Genomic DNA, 22,437 nt, shown 5'->3' with positions numbered 1-22,437 from the left:
AAATGTGACAATAACTTTAAACCGTTTAAAATCTGGAGCCTGTACATGCTATATGGGTAGACCGCGCAAAAATCATTTTACAGCGGTCATGCCCTGCGTTCGCTTATGATGCACGCCTCTCATTTACGAGGTTATGATCAGATTCAAACGACATTTTGTATGCCTTTACTGGATGTATTTTAGAGTTGACCTGTGAAAACCGTTTGTGTTTATCTTTAACCGTTAAAAATCTGGAGCTTTTATAGGCTACATTGGTCGACTGCCCAAAAATCATTTTTGAAGCGGTCATGCCCTGCATTCGCTTATGATGCACGTCTCTCATTTACGAGGTTATGATCAGATTTAAACGACATTTTGTATGCCTTTACTGGATGTATTTTAGAGTTGACCTGTGAAAACCGTTTGTGTTTATCTTTAACCGTTAAAAATCTGGAGCTTTTATAGGCTACATTGGTCGACTGCCCAAAAATCATTTTTGAAGCGGTCATGCCCTGCATTCGCTTATGATGCACGTCTCTCATTTACGAGGTTATGATCAGATTTAAACGACATTTTGTATGCCTTTACTGGATGTATTTTAGAGTTGACCTGTGAAAACCGTTTGTGTTTATCTTAAACCGTTTAAAATCTGGAGCTTTTATAAGCTACATAATTCGACAGCGCAAAAATCATTTTTAAGCGGTCATGCCCTGCGTTCGCTTATGATGCACGTCTCTCATTTTCGAGGTTATGATTAGATTTTAAACGACATTTTGTATGCCTTGCTGGATGTATTTTAGAGTTGACCTGTAAAAACCGTTTGCGTTTACCTTAAACCGTTTGTCATCTGGAGCTTTTATAGGCTACATAATTCGACAGCGCAAAAATCATTTTTAAAGCGGTTATGCCATGTATTCGCTTATGATGTACGCCTCTCATTTTCGACGTTATGATCAGATTTTAACGATATTTTGCAAGCGTTTACTGAATGTTGTTTAGAGTTGGCGTGTAAAAACCGTTTCCATATACCTCAAGCCGTTAGTGGTCTCAAACACGTTAAAGCCTGTACTAATGAAAATGATGAAACACCAAATGCACAGTGAGGACAACGCTTTATTGATGGAAAAAGCACCTTATGAACCCAATTTCCACACTTCAACATTTTCAAGTTGAGCCCCATAGTTATATGAAAGCAGAAATAAATGGGAAGAGAATAAATAATTACATTCACAGCAATTGGTTGATTGGTCAGTTAAAACCTGCATTTACAAGTAGTACATACTAAACAAGGATCTTCAAGTAAACAGACTAAAATAAAACAAAAAGGTGAAACAATATTGTACAGCTGAAAATGTAATGATTTGCTGAATTATCAAGAAAATTAAACCGGATATCACGTGAAAATGAGGTTGAACCACACAATTGTTACAACATGCTATCATGCAGACTACTGGTCAAAACTAGAGGTTCTCAATTTATGTCTGATGAATCACTTTTACTGTCCGATTCTACATCAGAGTGCAAAACATTCTCAGAATTTACATGAGACCATAATCACCATGGAGGTAAAATAATATCAACGCCTACAAATGTTTGAATACAAATTCTTAATTTGGGTATCTGAACTAATAAATAAACTTGCAGGCAGGGAGAACAGTGGAAAAGAAATAACACATATTCCGATTTGATTCATGTAAAACTAAAGTATGTGGTGCATATCTCGACATACAATTTTCTCCTGTGAGGCAAGTAACAGGTTGTATACATCAATGATTTTGCTGACACTTTAAGAGAGAGCTGTTTTTGTTGACAAAATTCTTCCGCAATGAAATACTTTCTTCAATTTTTTTGATATGGAATGTTCCTGTTGATTTTTTCAAGCTTTAAGCATTTTTCCAGATGGTGAACTGCAATAAAAAAATAAAGATAAATTGTATGCTCATTTGACTTGACAATTATGGGTTAAACAAAAGAGGCTTGAGTTTAGCTACCAATAAGCAGTCTAAGTGTTATAAAACAGAGTTAATATTCAATTTTGGGGGTTTTAACTGTGCTAAAATTCAAAATAACATCAGCCAGAAATACAGAAAGAGTTGAGTTTAGAAAGGCAGTAACAAGGCAGCCACTTACTGTGAAGTGTGAATATTTCAATTCAATCCCAATCTACAAGTCCCTCATATGACAGTGTGCTGGTCCTCACTTTGCTTCATATAAAGGTAAGAACTGGAAATTCTTCTCACTGAAAGGTCTCTTTGCATTGCTTCATTGCCAGAACCTTGATGCCCATCAGGTACTTCAATATTGATTCTTGGCTCATTTTAGTGTTTAACATATTCATTTCACAGCTTAGAATGCATTTGTTTTTGTCTTGCTGTTTTACAATTAACTGCCATTTTGATATAAAACCCAATTTACCTGCGATTATTATCACAGCAAAAATAATATTTGCCAATAAAACACAAATTTAATGCTCCACTGCCATTACCGATAAAACCGTCCGCAATCGGGCTGTGTTATAACCACTGATCTCTATAAACACTGGATTGCGCTACTCCGTTGAAGGTTGGCATATTTCCAAAATGTTTCCGAGTTCGAACAACGGGGCTTTTTAAGCCAATCACAAGGGCGGGTTTTCCCGGGTCATGTGACTTTTTAACCAATCAGCGTAGTCGACTCATTGAACCAATCAGACGACACCTTGCGTAGTAACCAGTCGATCTTCCATGAAGTACTGTATTTGAAAGTGAAGGTTGTGCGTGGTTTTATAACTACATTATTAAAATATAATCTTTTTTAAAGGTTTAGTTAATAACTCTTTCTTAAAATAAACATATATCGTTAAAATGGATTCCCTGCAGCAAATTGTGGAACTTGGTGGAAAAATAGTAACAAGAGGAAATGAAGAAATGATTTTTAGACTTGCCTTACAATCAGCACAAGAATGGGACGAGTGGCTTGAGTCTTTTTGTGTAGTTTCTAATACTAGCTGGAATGTGTACAAAACATTTCCCAACCCTAAAAGATATGTTTTTAGGAAAACCTTTAAATGCCATCTTAATCAGTTCCGCCAACATGAAACCGGTGCAAGCAAATCCAACACTTTGTGCCCTGTGTCTATGGATGTTAAGATCAAACTTAACACCAAGGCAACAATTCGATCAGATAAGTTAATTTCAACTCATCCATGTATAGTAAGTGTGACAGGTAACCACAATCATTTGCTTCAAGCTGCCGGAAACCTCGGTCAGCTAAAGATCAGTGAATCTACAAAACAGATTTTCTTTTTGTATTTTCAGCAGGGATTGTCAGCATCTCAAGCAATACAAACCCATGAGACCAAGCTGCTTGTTACAGATGGAATAAGTGCAGTCGCTAACAACTGCCTTAATCCAAAACCACGCTCTGTGTACTATCTCTGGGATGAGTGGCGTAAATCTAACTTCGGGGCATATAGTGGTTTAAATTTGTTTTGTGCTATACAGAAGTATGCTGAAGAGTCTGAGGCTAAGATCTGCCTTGAGCAATTTGAAGGATCTTATGTTTGTGCCATTGTAAGTCCGATCATGGAAAGAATCCATAAAATGATGTTACAATCTTCTGAGATTGTGTTTGTGGATTCTACATCCAATCTGGATCAGACTAATGCCTCACTAACAGTCCTGTTGTGTGGTAGTCCAATTGGGGCTCTGCCACTCGGGGCCATAATATCTAGTGGGCAAGATCAACGGTGCTTTACAAGAGGTACAAATTCTATTATACCTTTTTGGGCAATGCCTGGGTGTATGTAAACTTTAATTGTATGTATTTTAGGCTTTCAACTGCTCAAGACCATGCTGGGAGATTTTGGCTTTCACTACACCTGTTCACCGAAAGTCTTCATGACCGATGACTGTGCAGCTGAGACCAATGCTCTTCATGAAGTATGGCCAGATTCAAGCCTACTTTTATGTATATTTCATGTTTTGCAGGCTATCTGGAGATGGTTGTTTGCTGTCAAGAATGCCATTCACAAAGATTTAAGACCAATTCTTATGAGGGCATTCCAAAAGATCTTGTACAGCCAAACAGAGGAAAATTGTGTAATGGCATATTCAGATCTTGTCAATTTGTGTGAGAGTCGACAGTGTCATTTGTTTTTGAGGTATGTAAAAAATTAAAAATTATAAAGTATTATATATAGCATTTTTGTGTATGTGAGGAATGTAAAATATTTTGACACATTTGCTGTTAAGGTATGTTGATCACTGGATGGCTAAAAAGGAGAAATGGTGTCTTGCTTATCGCAATGGCATATTGACTCGCGGGCAAAACACCAACAACTGTTGCGAGTCAACCATCCGCATAATTAAAGACATCGTTTTTAACAGGTTGGTAAAATGAACATTTTAAATGTATAATATTTTGTAAAAAGTAAAAATTTGTGTTTGTTCACAGGTGCAAAGCTTACAATGCCTGTCAGTTGTTGCATTTCATCACAGAAGTGTATAGCACTTACTTTGTCAACCGCATTCTAAATGTGATTCTTAATCGTAAGAAAAAGATCACATTAGAAACACCACCATTGGACATGGATAAGATCAGTCCAACAGATACGCCAACGCTGTTCACTGTCCGTAGTGAACGAGATGATAATGTATCTTATGTGGTTGATGTTGCATGTGGCATGTGCACCTGTCCTGTCGGTGTCAGCGGAGATATGTGCAAACACCAAAAAAGTGTAATTCTCCATGGTCATCTCCATTCTGACCAGCTGTATCAGGGATCAGCACCTCAGAAGCATATGTATGCAAGCGTTGCTTTGGGTCAGGAGCAGGCACCATCTGTGGAATTCTTTGGTGAATTGGCAACCACATCTACACAAGATCATGGTGGCTGTTCAAATGCCATGGAAACCAATCCACCCACTCCATTATCTGATAGCATTGCTGGACCCTCACATGAACCAGTGACTGAATGTCCAGACTACACTGCGGAGAACATTTCTTTAGTTAAAGAGTGTTCTGAGCTTTTAACGACCAAGCTCTCCAGTGACTTTCATTCAAAGGAAACTAATGAAGCATTAGAAAGGTTTAAGAACTCTATCTCTTCTGCTCGTTCTGTTGCACAAATAAGATCAGCACTTCATTCCTTTGGAAGAAACTCAATTGGCAACCGCAATGCTGGGCGAAAAATTAAATGCCAACCCACTGCCATTGCGCGCCGCCGATTAGGAATTAGTCGGACTTCAGCCCCACTTGGAAAAGGTCGACCTCCATCTAAGCTCAGTCGAAAAACAAAAAGGCCAAGACAACTCACCACAAACATTAACAGTAACCTTCCAAATGCCACAGGCCACTGACATTGAAATTATTGTTTTTTTGGTACTAACATTAAATTTATTTTATTTGTATGGTTGTTACAAAATCATTTCCTTTTGTGTTTTACTTTTTTCCCTGCAGCTTTTCCATATTTTTTTGTATAATATGGTAAATGATAATGGATAATTTTTTTACAGCTGGTAGATATCAAATTACTTATCTTTACCATCTAATTTGATTTGTAGATTGGGGCAATTGGTTTTTCATCAATTTATTGGACTGTAGGTTGGGCTTTTAACTATTCCAGAACCCAAATGGGTACATAATCAATTTTGTTGTTTAACAATTAGAATTAGTTTTTCTATGTTTCATTAATAACAAATAGCTTAGAGTGCCTTAAGCCACCAGAACTCATGCCTGTATGTCTGGATCTCAAGGAAGAGCCTCTGCGCTGCCAAAACAAATAAAACCTTGAGAAAGGATGGACTACAGGAAAAGGCAGGGCAGATTGGAGACATCAAGCACTCCGAGTTAAAAGGCATTTGCTTGACAACTAGCTACTACTAAAGTTTTTGTACTGGTAACATATCGACTATCATGGAACGTTATACCAATGGATAATTACCTTTGGATCTACTTGATAGAACTGTGTTGACTGATTATTTTTAATTGTGGTTGCTGCATGTATAATAAACAAAGTTTTAGCAGGACAGTTGAAATGAGTAATGTAATGTTTTAATTGAGGTACAACTGTTTTGTTCCATATAAAGAGTTGCAAATGAATAACTAATGTAAACCATGAAGGAAAATAAATAGCCCCTATAGCAAGGTCAAGACAATTTTTTTTAACTAGTTAATTCAAACTAACTTATTCAGTTTGCAATACCATGATGTAGTATAAACTTATTTCTTATACTTGACAAGGCATGGAAAATATGACTGGTTAATTAGAGTACTGTCAATAGACAGGTTTGCCAACCCTAATTTAGGGTATTGTAAGTAAAAAGGTGTTCTGTTTCATACATGGGGTTGTAAATGAATTTAAAAAAACAAAACTGGTGTAGACAAGAAAAGATAAGATATGTGAGCAAAAGATGAGGGAAAATAAATTTCTGACACTGCTGCATGGCATTTTAGGTGATGGCTATTCTCATTTATTGGGAAAGACCTTTGTTAATTCTATGTTATAAGAAGCACAATAACATTGCTTGCACAGGTAATTTCTCCTATAATTTACTTGAAACTGTAATAGCCGTTTTTTATTCCTGCATTTGTTTCAAAGAACAACTCAAAATAAACTCAACTTAACACACTACTTCATTTTGCCATTCAGTATCACTTCGGTTTTATTAAAAACTTCTGACAAAATTACCAGCATTCACAATAAAAGCAACATATACATTGGTGGCACAGAACAACATTAAAAACTGAATGGTACTGACTATGAAAATGGTGTTGTATGAAATGTTCTTGCACTTGAAAATACAAATGTTGATGTACACATTATGCACAACAATATGATATATAGTTGCTAAACAAGTGTGTACTTAAATTAGAACTACATTGTGTACAAATAACAACCATTTATCTCTGTAAGTTAGGAACAGTTGTTGATACAAAGGTATAGCATGTATAATGTAATACAATTTCAGTGATCACAGGTGCTTGCAATAGAAACAATGATGCATAATACGCTTTGATTATGCCATCCAAACTGGCTGTATAGTGCTCATCATGTACATAGCACAATTTTGGTGTTGGTGGATTGAATGGGATATGTTGTTACCCTAAACAAAAACATATAATTTGAAACAAAAAAATTCGGCAAAAAAGTTACTGCAGACTTAATAAAAAAGTAGAAGTGTACAATTTACTGTCACAAAGCATATACTGCACCAAAGACATGCTACACTTCATGAAAGAAAAAATATGGAACAAAAGCTATATCAGACTTAACAAAAATTATAAGTGTATAATTTACCAATCATAAATGACTGCTTTATTTACTGCTATTCATAACCTGATGAACATTACCTTCAGTTCAGTTCAAAAATCCCAAATGCATCAGTCTTTATCTTCTTCTGACCTGCAAAACGTATTTTCAAATCTAAACTGACATAAAACTTTGTATTGTCGAAAATACTGACGTTAAAGTAACCACTTTGCAACCTAGACGTGACGTAACGACAACCCGCAAAATTCCGCTCTTGTGATTGGCTTAAAAAACCCTGTTGTTCGAATTCGGAAACATTTTGGAAATATGCGAACGGTTGGGTGATTTTTGAAGCAAATTGAAGCGTAATGGCGGCTGAAAAGGAAGCCCCAAAAATGCATTGCGGGCAATGGGGAGAGAGTGGAAAAATGTCGATAAATTTTGTTTTAAGCAATTTTGTGGCGATTTTTGCAGATATGATTTGTAGATTAATAGGACGCATGTATTGCAGTGTGCAATAACCAATAAATATGTGTAGATTGACTGTGATGTGTATTAGTGTATGTGTACTGGGAATACATTATTCAGTTAATGTTGAAATAAATCTGTATTAAGTGGTAATAAATGTTTTTTTTTACAAGAATGGCTATTTTCTTCACACAAGATGATGTGATACTTTATTTAGCATCACCTTGTGCTGATCCAAACTGCTGTTTTTGATTGTCAACAAAGTCTTGGAGCTAAAATATGGCAGTTTAAAAGTTTTTTTGTAGTAGGTTCAACATTATTTTGCTTCTATGTTACAAACCATAAATCTAGTAAGCTCACAACTAGCTCATTTAATCTACCCTTTTCGGTTTGCAACCAACATGTGTTGAATAATTTTTTTCTAATGTTGTGAATTCTCAAACTACAAACTCTTAACAAAATTCTAATATATCAAAGAGATACATGTGCATATAAATGCATTTAAGACATCATAGCAGTTAGGGTGGACAAGTTTAACTACCCAAATGAGTTGCCTATTTATGTACTATTTCAGTCAGAATCACGAAATATTATTTTTATTCTACTTAAAATGCAATTTTCTGCAAAAACACACCTGCACACCAGTTATCACCAACACTTAAATTCTTGCCAAACAGGACTGAAGGCAACAAATACACCAGCCAAGTTCATACAGATATCCTGTATTTTTTGTCAGATGATCACCATCATAACAGATGGTGCATTCGCAAAATAAAAAAACAACAACCTCAAAGTTGTTTAAGTTTAAAATGTGCAGCATATCATGTTACAGGCAGTGTCAGAAATGATTACAAAACATACACAGTGGAAGTAGAACAGTATACACACAAAAAATATTTAATCTGATTCCAATCCCTCTGTAGTGTATTTGTTGTCGAAAAAGGCTGTATTTTAATCTTGCAGTGTCATAAAGCTTGACGGTTTGGGAGGAGACTGAAACATTCCAGTGGATTTTTACCAGAGACAGTAAAGGTTGCTTATTGGAGAAATATAAACCCTATTATGTCTGAAATGTTTGGAAACAAATTTATCATAAATGTAAAATGGAATTGCAAAAGTTCATAATATCACTATGGCAAGATAATAAAGACCCAAACCAAATGCACTCAATCAAGAAAAAAAAGTCAAATAGTGTTAAAATAGTTGAAATGTTATTTTAGTTTTTGTGATTTTAATTAAAATGTTATTCCACATGTTGGTCAGAATTTCCTGAAGTTTGATAACAGTCAAAAACAGCAGTTTGGATTAGCACAAGGTAATGTCACACAAAGAATTACATCATCTTGTGTGAAGGAAGTAGCCATCTTGTTGGATTCATGTCTAAAATACTTAAAAAAGCACGCAAACCACTTATATTGCATAATAAAACATTTATTTCCACTTAGTAATGATTTATTTCAACACTAACTTAATAACGTAAATCCAGTACACCTACGCTAATACACATCACAGTCAATCTACGCATATTTATAGGTTATTACACACTCCAATACATGTGTCCTATTAATCTACAAATCATATCTGCAAAAATCGCTATACAAATGCCTAAAACAAAAATTATCGTCATTTTTCCACTCTCTCCCCATTGCCCGCAATGCATTTTTGGGGCTTCCTTTTCAGCCGCCATTACGCTTCAATTTGCTTCAACCGTGACGGCCAGTAGCGCAATCCAGGGTTTATAGAGATCAGTGGTTATAACACAGGTTCTAAAGATTCTAATCCCGCCCGATAAGAAACGCATTATTCTGCGTAACACAGCCGATCTTAATCGGGCACTTCCAGACGGATCGGGTGACTATGGTGAAACTACAAAACGTGCCCCTCATAAAACGTTGTGATAATTTTTTGATTTTTTTTTAGTCTTCGTAAGTATCCAAAAATTCAACTGAAAAAGGAATAAAACGTTGCCAAGCGAAAAATGTAAACAAACTGTTTTAGTGATTTTAGCTGCAGGACAACTTACCTCGTGCGTTTTGACGCTTGCAATGCCAAATATCATCGTCGGGGAGATATCCAGGTAATCATATTTATTGAATAGTATTTAACATTTGCGATCGGCTGTGGTTCTAACACAAATCTGTTTCCAGGCAAGACGCGGAAAACTTCCTAAATTGAGAATAAGAATGAAAAAACTGTAACGGAATCTGCTTGGGTGAGAGTTCAAATTGGTTTCTTCGAAAGCATTATCAACCAAACCTTAATTGTTTCGAATCGAGAAGGTCAGTACTCATTAATTTTCTTTGGGAACATGGTTAACAGGCCTGTTCTCTTGCCAATAATGGCCAGGCTACAGCAGTCTTTAAAACATTGAGTAAAATTCGTTTTTGTATTTGGATTTTGAAACAAGAGACCAATTTTGGCAGTGTGCAGCATTTTTGTTTTTCTTGAAACAAATGACTTTTTTAGGGATACAAAATACCAACCCCTTAGCCTTTGTTTTAGGCCTACGGCTTTTTTAACATTCAGGCCGTAATTAACCTATTTTCTAAATATTCCAGCTTATTAGCTTTAGTCATACAATTTATCTTCAAACTAATTGTTGAGTTTTTAAGATTTAAACTGGCTTAAGATCGTGTTTATTTGTTTCAGGAATGGTTGGAATTTTCGCTTTCTCTCTGTTGACGACTTTTTCCTCATTGCTTACGTTCCTGTATACAATACTTCTGCTGTACGGATGTGGAGAGGGTTGTGCAAATGACTGCCAGTGTGTTACCGAGACGCTTGTTAAGCTGTCAAAGACTAACTATTCTACTGGTAACTCGATCTCACTTATGTTACTAATAACACGACCTCTCTCCCAAACATATACAAGTCCAGAAAATCGAAAGCAAGTCTAATCGTTACACAAGTGATAGCCTGTTACACCAGGTGTTAAGCATAAAATCAATTCAAGCTACTATCTCAAGTGTTACCATACGACATGGCATAGGCCTTAGAAAAGTTTGTTTTGGTCTAGATCAGTGGTTCTCAACCAAGGCCCATGACAGGGGACCACATTCACCAGAAACACCCGCTAGAAGCCATTTTCTTTTTAACATTATTCCCTAATTTAATCGACTGTTTTACATACTATTCGTCTACATTGAAGTTGTTTACGATTACGGATTCTTGTTTACTCTATTCGACCTGTTTAAAGCCGAAATTAATACCGAATTCCAACATGAGATTGTCATTCAGATTTTTAAGGGGTCCACAGGTCCTACAGGGTTACTTGAAGGGGACCACGAAAAAAAGTTACTTTTAGGGGGCCACATCCACGAAATGTTGAGAACCACTGGTCTAGATCAGGGGTCGGCAACCTGTTTTGCACTGCGGACCGTTTTTGAAAGTGAAATTTTATCGCGGACCGGTCTTCAAAAAACTACAAATATTTAACAATAAAAACACTTAAATTAGTTTATCATCCCCGGGATACATAGGCAAAATGTTTTATAGCATTTAACCTGAAAAATTATACGGACCGGTACGAACTCCTCCGGCGGTTGCCGACCACTGGTCTAGATGGTGGAGGCTATAGGTCCGTTTTGTGTAAAAATGAATTCAAAATGCTTGTTGGAATAGCAGTTTTTTGGCTTGATTCCAACAGTAAGAACACATACAGTGCAAATTTAGATACTTTGTACATGAGCGCACTCAAAGTTTGTGTGTATGCCTAATTATAAGAATAAGCTTTTAATAAGCTAATGACTAAGCTTGATTAAAAACAGTAATACTTGTTTGCCGAAAACCGTTAAGTTTACTTTGTTATGAAGGTGCTTCTAGTGTTGCCGTAGCCGCCATGACTGGATTTTCAGTTTCTGATTTGGAAGGAGGATATCTAGGTGCCAATTTCTACTTGCAAATAGCTGGTGGGCTGTTTTCGGGTGGCATTCACTTTGCAAAGGGTTGGACTGGAAAACCAAATGCTGAGAACAATGGTGATGAAAATTATGCTATGAATCAGCGCCTAAATCAGTCGTAATTGGCTAGATTTTTACTGTAGATAACAAAAGGTTTAAGGTTTTATAAGATTTTAATGTCATTTAAAAACATATGTAATTGTGTATAGTGGCTGATTTTATGTGTCGAGTATGGGCTAATGAGATATTTGGCTTTTTGCGGTTGTGTAGATCTAACGAGTTTATGATAAAAGATAAAGATTTAGAAAAAATAAACAATGTCAAAGGACACATGGAAAAAAGTTTTTTTGGTGGTGTTGTCTTCAGCTCAACTAGCTCTGTGCATTATGGCACTTGTAATGCCAGATATAATCGTTGGAAAGATATCAAGGTAATCTTTTTTATTACTATTATTCATTATTGTTGGTTGTTAGGTTAAGACAATTTCTTGTAAAGGGAAGATGCTGTGGGTTTTTTAGAAGGCGTACACGACTAACAAGAGACGGTCACAAGACGCGGGTTGGTTAAGGCTCAAATTGTTATTTTCGTAAGCATGTTCACGAGAGAAACACCTTATAAACCAATCTGCATGAACTAGCGATGTAGCGAATATTTGGTTTGCCCAAGTAATTCACCTAAATCAGATGTTTGTACGAAAATTCGGTTTCAGCCGAATAATTTGTGGCGATTAGGCCGAAACCAAATCTTTCAACACAGCTGTAACAAAAGCAAATAGTGTCTTCGAGATTCGGTTCGAAACCAACGCAGCCGATTCTGCACATCACGAGTCGCCACTGTCTAGAGCAGCGGTTCCCAAACTGGGGTCCGCGGACCTTTAGGGGTCCGTGAAGCAATTTTGCGGGGTCCGCGAAAAGGTTGACGTGCCTCTAGAGTCTTATTTTGCGTCAATTTGTGTCACTGAATAGGTTTAAATCAAAGTACAATTAGAGATCCACTGCCTCCATTACTATACAATAGATAGCCTTTATTGCATAACAACTATCAAGAATGCAATTGTTTGCGCACTATCATAATGTTTTCTGTCTTGTCTGTGATGTCACAAACCGTCTTTGGATCGTTGTTATGTGTAATTTTGCATACCTAATCAGCTAAAATTCTGTAAATCAACTTTCGTATTGCTAAAATACACCTTCAGGCTATAATGACAAAGTGACCGTTTTGAAAAAAACAATGAAAAAGTTCGAAAACCACTAAGTTTGAAAGTTGTTACATTAAAAAGAATCGTGACTGCACTAGTGTACTATAAGAAACAATGGTTTTGCATTTTTCCTGTAGCATTCTTTGATTTTTGTAGGGCCGCGAAATATTTCTTATGATCTAATTATTCTACACATTTCCAAGTGCAGGCTCATGAGATAGTTAAATTCCCGAATGCTGCGTTTAAATAGTACATTTCTTAACCGTTGGTTTGCCAGATTTGCCATAGGTTCCAACAAGATGTTCTAAATGTCGGTGCATTTCGACTCACCATTGACAGATAAGTCTATGAAGACAAAAAAACTTGTAGGACAACAACTGTGGTTTACTCCAACGATCCAAACGTTTCTGAATGTTGTCATATATATATCAGAACTTTTAACAATCGCCAGCAATAGAGTCACGACGTTAACCTACTGTCAGTGCCTACAGCCTGTACAGATTAACTGGCAGAGGGGAAAGGGTGCTGTCGTGGGTTCGAACCCCACCGATGTCTCGAGCAAGCATTTTTCCTGCGTGAGCGAATCTGACACGAAAATAATTTTATATACGGACTAGTTACTTCCCAAAATTTTGTTTTGTGGTTTCTCGCGACCCATGGACATGCATTGTTAGTATTTTAATTGTATTTTTGCGGGAATTTAGGAAAGCGTTTTGAACATTACTACGCCATGCAGTTTAAAAATATCAAAAAATCAGACAAATATTATTCTTTCGCCCATTTCATCCCCGAACTTTAGAGCTAGTTCAAGGCATTATAAGCCAGACAACGCTCAGTAGTGAGCTACCACATGCTTATGACGTCACAAAAAAAAATAACCATAATCACCCCAATTTTTCAGGAAATTATTTTGTTTTATAAAACCTATTTGCAAGGTTATCCTATAAAATGTTGTAACATTCAGATGACAGTGATTAATAATAATCAAATTTCAAATAAACAGCCACTTTTTTCAACGTTTTGAGGCTAGCTTATTGTTCTGAAAACAAGGAGAAAAGATTTACGCAATAAACTTCTTACCACTACTTTCACTTTGTTCTGATAAGACCGTACCACATTATTAGTTTACTTTGCCTGAGCTTTATAACATGTGGGGTACCACAACCCTTGCTGTAGGTCGGACAAGTAACAAAACCTATTAAGTCATTTGAAAGCAGCCACAAACAAATTTGCCAATTGTTCGTTTACAAAACAAATAAATGTTTATCGTACGTCATTGGCTCGAAAAAAACTCCAACATTGTTGTCAGTTTAAAACGACTTTTTGTGTTGTCAAATACAAATATTTAAAAGTAATGGATGTTGATTTAACCGTAATAAAAAAAAAACTTGGCCTCACAGCGTCGTAGCCTCGTTAAGCAGTAACGGTTTCCCATAACATTAGCATCGAATGTTTTGTATTACCTTGACTGTCTTAGTTTAAACTCTAGGATTTACAAACTGTCCCGACTTTTTTGTACTGTGTAGGACATCGATCGAGACACGTTTAGTTGAAAATACAGCAGGCCTATGAAGAAACAGATTAAAAAACTTTGATTGTGTAACTAGGTAAAGATATATGCTGTTGAAAAACAACTTATATAACGTTATACGAGAGAATATGGAGATTTGTTCTTATATGCTGCTGCAATGACTTTCAGTTTGACAAAAAGAATGCGCGTGTAATGTGAATATTTTGTACGTTAATCTAACTTAAGGTTACCAGACATCCAAAATTCGTGGACATGATCTTTATTTATCAGCAAAGCAGTTTAATTCTTGCCAATCTCAATAAAAATGTTAATATGTTTTTGAGCATTTTTTAGTGCCTGAACAGTTTGCCGCTAACAAAAATGTAGATTGTTAGACTAGAGTAACTAAACTTGTTGGGGGAGTTGATAAAATACTTATCGATATAACTATTGTCTTCAACAAATTGTGTCGTGTTTACTCATGCAGATTGCCACAGAGACGGCATAACTTTGATACTTTGGGCATTTTTGACGTGTTTGGTAAGAATGGCAAGTAAAAAACAAAAACAAATTCTTCTCTTTGTTTTGGCTGCAATCCAACTTTTTATCTGCATTTTGGCCCTAGCGCTGCCGGATTTAATCGTGGGGGAAATCTCAAAGTAATTATTGTTTGATTGTAGACTTAAGAGAAATGTAATGCAACTATAAAATTAAATTGACTAGGATCTGTGTAAAAAGCGCATTTGATTAATGTGTATACAACTGGCAAAAGTGCTAATGATTGCTTTCTGACGTATGGCATAAAAATCTAGATTTTCCAATTAAAAGGTTATTGTGGATGTTAAAGTTTTTGTGTTTAACTTGGACGTGGCCGAAATAGGAGATAATAATAGAAAAAACGTTTTGCAGGCAAGATGCTGAAGAGTTTATGGAGAGTCTACATGAAGAAAAAGAAGAAAATCAGGACAACGCTGTCTTAGTTCAAACTGCAATTGGCTTCTTTGACAGTTTCATCAACAACACCTTCAAAGATACGAATCGAGAAGGTATTGTTTCCATCCTGGATTATATTCTATTTTATTCACTGAAAACAACAATAAACTTGGCATTGAGTTTCATCATGCTGTTTCAGGTTTGGTGGGAGTTTTCAGCTTCTCCTTATTGGCTTTACTGTCCTCATTCGTTACCTTGGTTTACTCAATACAGCTTATGTGTGACTGTGGCTGCCAAGAACAATGTGGAAAGTTATGCAAGTGCATGAGCGAGAAACTCATCAAACTTGCAAAGACTAACTACTCTACTGGTAACTATTAAAAGTAACACTTTACTAAGAAATGGGTTGTAAATGTATTTTGAGATCTATAACACTGGCCAACACAATTTTTGGTGTCTTTAATGTTAAAACTGGTATTGACTAATTTTGGGGTGCTGATTTCAAAAATCATTACGGTTTTCTTCAGTCAGGTCAACTTTTTAAATAATTTACAAATTCAAAATTTATGACCATATTGATTCAATGACTTTGAAATCACGCTTTTATGTGTTTGTTAAAGTTTTGTTTCATTATACACATCAATTTCCTACAGTGCAGTCAGTTTCATGGCATGAATATGCGTTCTATGCTTATGCTCTGTCTAAAAATGATTGGTACAGGCTAACAGTAACTTTAAACTATATGTGTTTTATGGAGTGATTTTCAGACTAGTAAAGCAAGGTGGTAAAACTAGAATTAATAGTGGTTAGGCCATCTATAAGGTGTTGCATGAAATAACAAGATGTTTTATGCTACATTACTGGTGAATATCCATACAACATAACTAAAAAGAAAAAAATATCTGTATCAAATGTGCATATCTTGCACACCTCGATGTGGCTTTAGGGGTTTAGGACAAGCAATGGGCTCCACTTACCTAATGTTGATTGGAATATTGCATTAATGGACAAAAACAGTAGAAAGGGACTGAAATTATTAGAAAGAGTACATAACTAAGTTATTAAGCGGTCTGAAAAATTGGGCACAAAAATGAGTATAAAGCTACACTTTCCTTAAAACATAGGGGATATAAATGATGAGAATTAAGCTGAAAGGTTCCAACAGGATATCAGTAAAACGAAACGTGTCAGGGAAGAGAGAATAATGTGGTCCTGGCTAACTGCTGTTGGTCAATTAAACGGGACGATATTGCTGCCACTCAGTTCCGAAAGTTACCAAAGTACATGTGTAGGCCTATACCTGATAACTTACAAATTTGAAACTTTTATTTTTGTTTTTTGTGTTAAATTTTGTTTGTTAGGAGTGTCCATCTGTTACATTTAAAATTAAATTCGAAATTTTGTTCTTGCAATAACGTTAATTCCAAATAAAATACTCAAAACCAGTTTCACTATAGTATATACATATGGATTGTTTTTCAAACAAGGGTGTACCATAACAGGAAAACTAGACGTCATACAGATAAACCGATTGCATTTTTGAAATCAGGGCACTAGAATTAGTCAAAATCAGTTAAAACATTACAGACACCAGTGGAAAAATATTTTTTTGTTGCCCAGTGTAATCATTACTTGGATTCAATTGGTTTCTAAAATTTTAGTTTCGTGTTTTTTTTAGGTTCTTTTAATACCCAAACGTTTGACAAAGTGAGGCAGTGATAACACTTCATAGATAATGTGTAAAAAAAATTCCCCAAGCTTTATTTGGCTAAAGCCGGTTGTGGATGGCAATGTTATATTGTTTCAAAGGCGTTTCTAGTATTGCGGTGGCCGCCATGACAGGATTTTCAGTTACTGATTTGGAGGGAGGAAATCTGGGTGCCAATTTTTATCTTCAAATATGTGGCGGCCTGTTTTCGGGCGGCATTCACCTCGTCAAAGCTTGGATAGGAAAGCCGGACGCTGGAAACGATCACGGTGGGGCAGCTTCTGGAAACGGCCAAAGGACTATTGCTCAAAATCGAGTGTAGCTACCTATACAATAAAAAAATATTCGGGACTGTTTGGTTGTAGCGCACCTTAAGTAACTGTTTCTTTTATGTTTTCGCTGGTACATTATAATTTTGGTTTCACCAGTCTTTCATCTGTGCAATTTCCGATTCATCTCTGCGTTGTTTTAAACATGCAGTTTAAAAGCAACTAAAATTAGGTTTGTACATTTAAAACAGCACGTCTTTTCAATTTCAGTAACACAACAGGCACAACAAGGGTAGTGATTTTATTGGATAATTGTTAAGGTAGAAGCATTAACGACATTATTAGCGCTAAATTAAACGAGAGAAAACTCGTTTATCAATAAACAAGCACAGCATTGGGCTATTGTGTGAAGTTTGTCAAAAGCAATTGTCACTTTAACCCCAAAAAACACAGCCTAGAGAAAGTAAAAACGCATTTTTGGCTGTGGAAACACATTTAGGAGGTACAGAAAACACATAGAGGATATAATCATGGAGATTTACAATGAATGTGTAGTGCCCTGATTCATATTGACAATGGAGCATAAAAAGGATGTTGGTGTTTTTATAATAAATCTTTATTGCTTCTGTTGGATTACCACTTGTTTCTGATTTCAACCGAAACTCTCTAGTTAAACAAAGGGTGGTCTTAAATAACGCATGTTATCACATTTGCACATCAATGAACTTATGCTTTTTAATGCATTTTGCACTGTAAGGAAAACTTCTCTTCTCCAGTGAATAATGCGTGAAAGCTTGTTTGAACGTTTTGGACGCGGTTTATGTGCGTTTCTTTTTTTCGCAAACGCTTTTGTAATGTGTTTCTAATTTTGATCAATGTTGCTTTTAAGGATGATTTTTTGCTTTAATCTAAATCTACGTAAACTAATAGAATTGATGGTGTCTTGTTTGCATATACCGAACAATAAATGTCTCGTGACAGGTGGTATAACACTAGAACGCTTTAACCGTCATTCCAAATGTCTATTGTATGTGATGTCGCACTGTCGCATCCCTATCACAACACCAGTTTCATTCACAACTTTATACTGATTCGAAATTTCAAAAAAAACTCGTTTCTCACTTCAATTCACTGGTCTATTGGCTTTGGTTTTGGGTTACGGTCGGGATAACATGAAGCCGAATCGAGCTATTGTGAGTCGCAACCGAAAAAAGTTTAACTGAGAGTTGGAGATCATTGTGTTAGTTAGGGTGCTGTGTGGAATGGGGTTATAGGCAGTGGTGGGATTCAATTTTTTTGTCAGTCAGTTATATTGCAAAAGTCATATTTTTCAGTCGGTCCTGTTACAAAAACTCCATTGACAGTAACCAGTAATGCTAACCGGTTCGCTGATCTCGTAAAATTTCGTGAAACGGTTCTATAGAACCGGCTGAATCCCACAGCTGGTTATAGGTGGGAGAAACAGTGTCCAGTGAGAAGCAAACGTTTATATTTGTAGTTCTGGTATATTTAGCAAAACCAAAAAACAGGGTGCTTAGAGTAATTTGCAGTTTTTTGCTTACAAGTTATTGTATCTTTACAAAGATATATATCCAGAGCAGTGATGGATTAAGGGTCTGCTGGCCTGTAGGCACATTTTATAAGTGGCCCGAAAATCAGGGTTGCCAACTAAAAAGTTAGAATTATCAGTGTTGCCAAATCATTGTCACAAAGAAAAGTGGCCTGGGTTTTTGACTGGCCTGTAGGCACGTGCCTACTTTGCCTAATGGTTAATCCGGCACTGATCCAGAGTTTGTCAAAACGCACCCACATCTAGAAAATCTTGTTGGAACCTGTGGCAAATCTTTTAAGGCAACTGAACTGCAAAGGATTTTACTTTAACTGCGGCATTGGGAATTCCTCGCTTGCTTCTTGTCGTTTTTGTGTTTACCTGAAGCATGATGTACTTTTACTTTAAACCAGACAAAAAGAAGAAACACATTATTTGTATCCTATTCTAGCTCTAGCCAATGGTTTTTAACTATTTTTGTTATTGTAACTGCTGTAAAACAAAGCACCAACAAAAAGCAAACGTGTAGAACAAAATATCATGATGTTTTAAGTACGTCTTGTTTTACGTCCGTTCATTACGAGACAAAAATTCGTATAACGCGCGCACTCAATCCAAAAACACAAGTACTGACGCGTGTCGCGTTTTCCGTGTCTAAAGATACAAAAGTTAAAAAAACGTGATAAATGTGATTACCAACAACATGTGTAACTTGTTATAAGTGGCTGACTGTAAGTGTTGGGCTAATGAGATGTTTATGTTTTCTTACGGTTGTGTAGATCTTACGACTCTGAGATAAAAGATAAAGATTTAGAAAACAATGCCAAAGGACACATGGAAAAAAGTTCTTTTGGTGGTGTTGTCTTCAGCTCAACTTGCCCTGTGCATTATGGCACTTGTAATGCCAGATATAATCGTTGGAAAGATATCAAGGTATATTTTTGTTACAATTGTTCAGTGATGTTGGTTGTTACCTTGTTAGGTGAAGAAAATTCATTTAAAGGGAAGATGCTGTGGATTTTTTGGAAGGTGTACACGACGAACAAGAGACGGTCACAAGACGCGGGTTGGTTAATGCTCAGATCGGTTTCTTCGAAAGCATCATCAACCGCACATTAGATTTCTCAAATCGGGAAGGTCAGTCCAAAGCAGTTTCTCCAGAAGGCAAATTTCATATATCTATAGATATGCATTGTCATAAAAGCGTGTGTGTATCGACTCAACCATTATGTGAAACTAAAAACGATGTTTTATGTGTTTCAAATATTGTTGTAGGTATGGTTGGAATTTTCGGATTCGCCCTGTTGTCTACGTTGTCTTCATTTCTTACCTTGCTTTACTCAATACAGCTGTTGTGTGGTTGCGCAAAGAAGTGTGAAGGACTATGCAAGTGCATGAGCAAGAACCTAGACAAGTTAATAAAGACCAACTACTCTGCGGGTAACATGATAACGCACATCTCACTTAATAACGCATAAACTGTAAAACAAAACACAACATGCATAAACCAAGTAAAAGGAATCATAAAGCATTGGCACATTAGATATAAATGAAATCTCTGTTTTGTCTCGCTATAACTTCCATAAAACCTTTTCCATATAGCATATAAAGCGCGGTTATATTTTTATGTGGCGGTTTGCACTGATACCTCATGGGTCAAATCATAGCACGTCCGGCCTGGTGAGTTACACTGAATCAGCCGGTCGCGCATGACAAGGCCTATGTCAAGAAAGAAAATCTTCCCTCGGATGGGATTCAAACACACGAGACGAGCCTTTTTGAGACTCCCGCTTTACAAACTGAGCTATAGATAGGCTCATCGATAAGCTCGTTGAAAGTCGAAAAAAGGCACTGTTGCCTGCCTCACATGCAGCCCAAGTGGGCTTTGAAGTAGCGGATAGCCAGATTGAAAAGTTATCAGTGAAGATGAACATAAATTCCTAACTGGGATTGGCTAAGAAGCGTTAATGCAGATCAGGGATCGCGACACATTTATTTCTGAATCTTAGTTCGCCAGGCCTTATGACTTCGTGACTAGTTACACAGAAACATTTTCGCGAACAAGTTACTGTGTACACTAAATCATAAGTTCTTGTGTGTATTAAAACTTGCAAACTATTTTCAAGTATGACAAAGTCAAACTTCAAACTGTTAATCACATTACGCCTGCCCTACAAAAAGCGTCCTACCGAATTTGTCCGTCTTATAAGCGTTTCTACGTGACAAGGGTTCTTACCCACGACAGATTCAAACCCACGACAGAAGCCTCTGGGCTACTGCTCTACCAACTAAGCCTCGGTGGCAAGCCTACCGGCAAAACGCTTTTAATGGACTCGAGACACTTCACTGTGATGACAAAATATAAAAGAGGGTGCCATCTGATACCAGTTTTAAAATTACATACATCTTATTAAATTGCTATACTTCACATTTTTTGGTTTTTTAGTTTTTCACAACTGCCATCCAGGAAATTGGATTCCGATTAAATTGCGTTATTTATATCTTGTTGCGTATAGGTGCTTCTAGTGTTGCTGCCGCTGCCATGACTGGATTTTCAGTTGCTGATTTACAAGGAGGAAATCTTGGTGCCAATTTCTACTTGCAAATAGCTGGTGGGCTGTTTTCGGGTGGAATTCACTTTGCGAAGAACTGGGCTGGAAAATCAAATGCTGAGTGAAAATTATGCTATGAACCAACGCCAAAATCAAGCGTAAATGGCAAGAAATTTGGATTGCTTACTCTACTTAGGGTTTTAACATTTTAAGACTAACATGCTTTATATGTATCGCATTTTATTGATACCCGAGAATGGGTAAATTGACAATCTAGGTTTTGAGACTTTTGTGCTTTCATGTTGACAATCGTAAGTTGGTTTGTTTTTTTTGTCACCATTTGCAAAATATAAGGTTTATTATAATTTATTGCATGTTGAGGGTAAAGCCTCCAGTGTCGTAGGCTGAATTGTGTACGGTCATTTGTTTCATTGGCACAATCTGTGTATTTGGTAACTTTCTTAGTACCCAAGAACGCATTGTGAAGTATATTCATACAGATGGTAAGCGTGCATACGCTGTAAACCCTGTATTTACACTGACAGGCCCTTTTTTCCAAATTCTGTTAACGTTTGAATTTGTTTTGTTATGAGGGGCGTTAACCTGGTCAGTGTGGTTTACTACTAAATTTTGGTACTTAATTCTTGAAATAGTTTAGTAAAATGATACCTTGAATGCGTTATTGCACATTATAGAATACTCCCCTTTGCCTGTGAATATTGCCAAGCAGTTAATTTTAATGTTTCTGGAGCAGTTGTATGTGTAGTTTTATATATTACATTTGTTTGCTACTGTGTTTCTAATTGTTGATAGGTGCTGCTTTTAATTTTCACCCACTTGACTTTATGTAGATGTATACACAGGTTTGCACAAAAGCGTAATGTTGTTGTTGTTTTATAGCTGCGACGCGTGAGATTCTGTCAACAGGGTGACGCCGAAACCACGTTCCCGTTTTGTTGTGCGCGGGCGCTTGCTGGGTAAATTTGATTAAAAACGACAGCGCAGTTTCAAAGTATAAACGTTTGATTTTCGGGACCTCACTTACTAGGTGGAATAAATTGAAACAAAAAAGGTAGAAAGAAAACATTTTACTACTTTTTTAAAAGAGAACAACAGTTAAAAAACAACCTTCTTCTTTTCGC

At 36.4% G+C, this 22,437-nt stretch overlaps 4 protein-coding genes and 2 long non-coding RNA genes across 6 annotated transcripts; 4 read left to right on the top strand and 2 right to left on the bottom strand.

Moving 5' to 3' along the window:
- Window positions 1-1,282: 1,282 nt before the first annotated feature.
- On the bottom strand, window positions 1,283-2,500 carry LOC145232983 (uncharacterized). The gene is made up of 2 exons (XR_013860985.1): window positions 2,110-2,500; window positions 1,283-1,886 (listed from the first exon to the last, which is right to left on the bottom strand). It is a non-coding gene; the product is annotated as an uncharacterized LOC145232983 (long non-coding RNA).
- A 289-nt stretch (window positions 2,501-2,789) lies between these two features.
- LOC145234589 (uncharacterized) lies at window positions 2,790-5,976 on the top strand. The gene is made up of 4 exons (XM_080099298.1): window positions 2,790-3,720; window positions 3,790-4,120; window positions 4,212-4,346; window positions 4,414-5,976. Exons 1-4 carry the CDS (start codon window positions 2,823-2,825, stop codon window positions 5,315-5,317), a joined length of 2,268 nt encoding a protein of 755 aa, XP_079955424.1. The 5' UTR covers window positions 2,790-2,822; the 3' UTR covers window positions 5,318-5,976.
- A 620-nt stretch (window positions 5,977-6,596) lies between these two features.
- On the bottom strand, window positions 6,597-7,648 carry LOC145233418 (uncharacterized). Its single transcript, XR_013861090.1, has 2 exons — window positions 7,311-7,648; window positions 6,597-7,063 (listed from the first exon to the last, which is right to left on the bottom strand). It is a non-coding gene; the product is annotated as an uncharacterized LOC145233418 (long non-coding RNA).
- Window positions 7,649-9,849: 2,201 nt separating this feature from the next.
- LOC145234163 (uncharacterized) lies at window positions 9,850-11,698 on the top strand. The gene is made up of 3 exons (XM_080098926.1): window positions 9,850-9,956; window positions 10,327-10,491; window positions 11,490-11,698. The coding sequence occupies exons 2-3, from the start codon at window positions 10,329-10,331 to the stop codon at window positions 11,696-11,698; spliced, it is 372 nt and encodes a 123-aa protein (XP_079955052.1). The 5' UTR covers window positions 9,850-9,956; window positions 10,327-10,328.
- A 3,086-nt stretch (window positions 11,699-14,784) lies between these two features.
- LOC145233854 (uncharacterized) lies at window positions 14,785-17,963 on the top strand. The gene is made up of 4 exons (XM_080098632.1): window positions 14,785-14,943; window positions 15,194-15,330; window positions 15,417-15,587; window positions 17,027-17,963. The coding sequence occupies exons 1-4, from the start codon at window positions 14,831-14,833 to the stop codon at window positions 17,245-17,247; spliced, it is 642 nt and encodes a 213-aa protein (XP_079954758.1). The 5' UTR covers window positions 14,785-14,830; the 3' UTR covers window positions 17,248-17,963.
- Window positions 17,964-19,530: 1,567 nt separating this feature from the next.
- LOC145233695 (uncharacterized) lies at window positions 19,531-22,140 on the top strand. The gene is made up of 4 exons (XM_080098467.1): window positions 19,531-19,676; window positions 19,747-19,880; window positions 20,019-20,183; window positions 21,260-22,140. The coding sequence occupies exons 1-4, from the start codon at window positions 19,564-19,566 to the stop codon at window positions 21,418-21,420; spliced, it is 573 nt and encodes a 190-aa protein (XP_079954593.1). The 5' UTR covers window positions 19,531-19,563; the 3' UTR covers window positions 21,421-22,140.
- The last annotated feature ends 297 nt before the right edge of the window (window positions 22,141-22,437 follow it).

This window comes from Phallusia mammillata, chromosome 6 (genome assembly GCF_965637545.1).
Source record: "Phallusia mammillata chromosome 6, kaPhaMamm4.hap1.1, whole genome shotgun sequence".
Taxonomy (NCBI): Eukaryota; Metazoa; Chordata; class Ascidiacea; order Phlebobranchia; family Ascidiidae; genus Phallusia; species Phallusia mammillata.
This window is presented reverse-complemented; position numbering and strand designations above follow the sequence as displayed.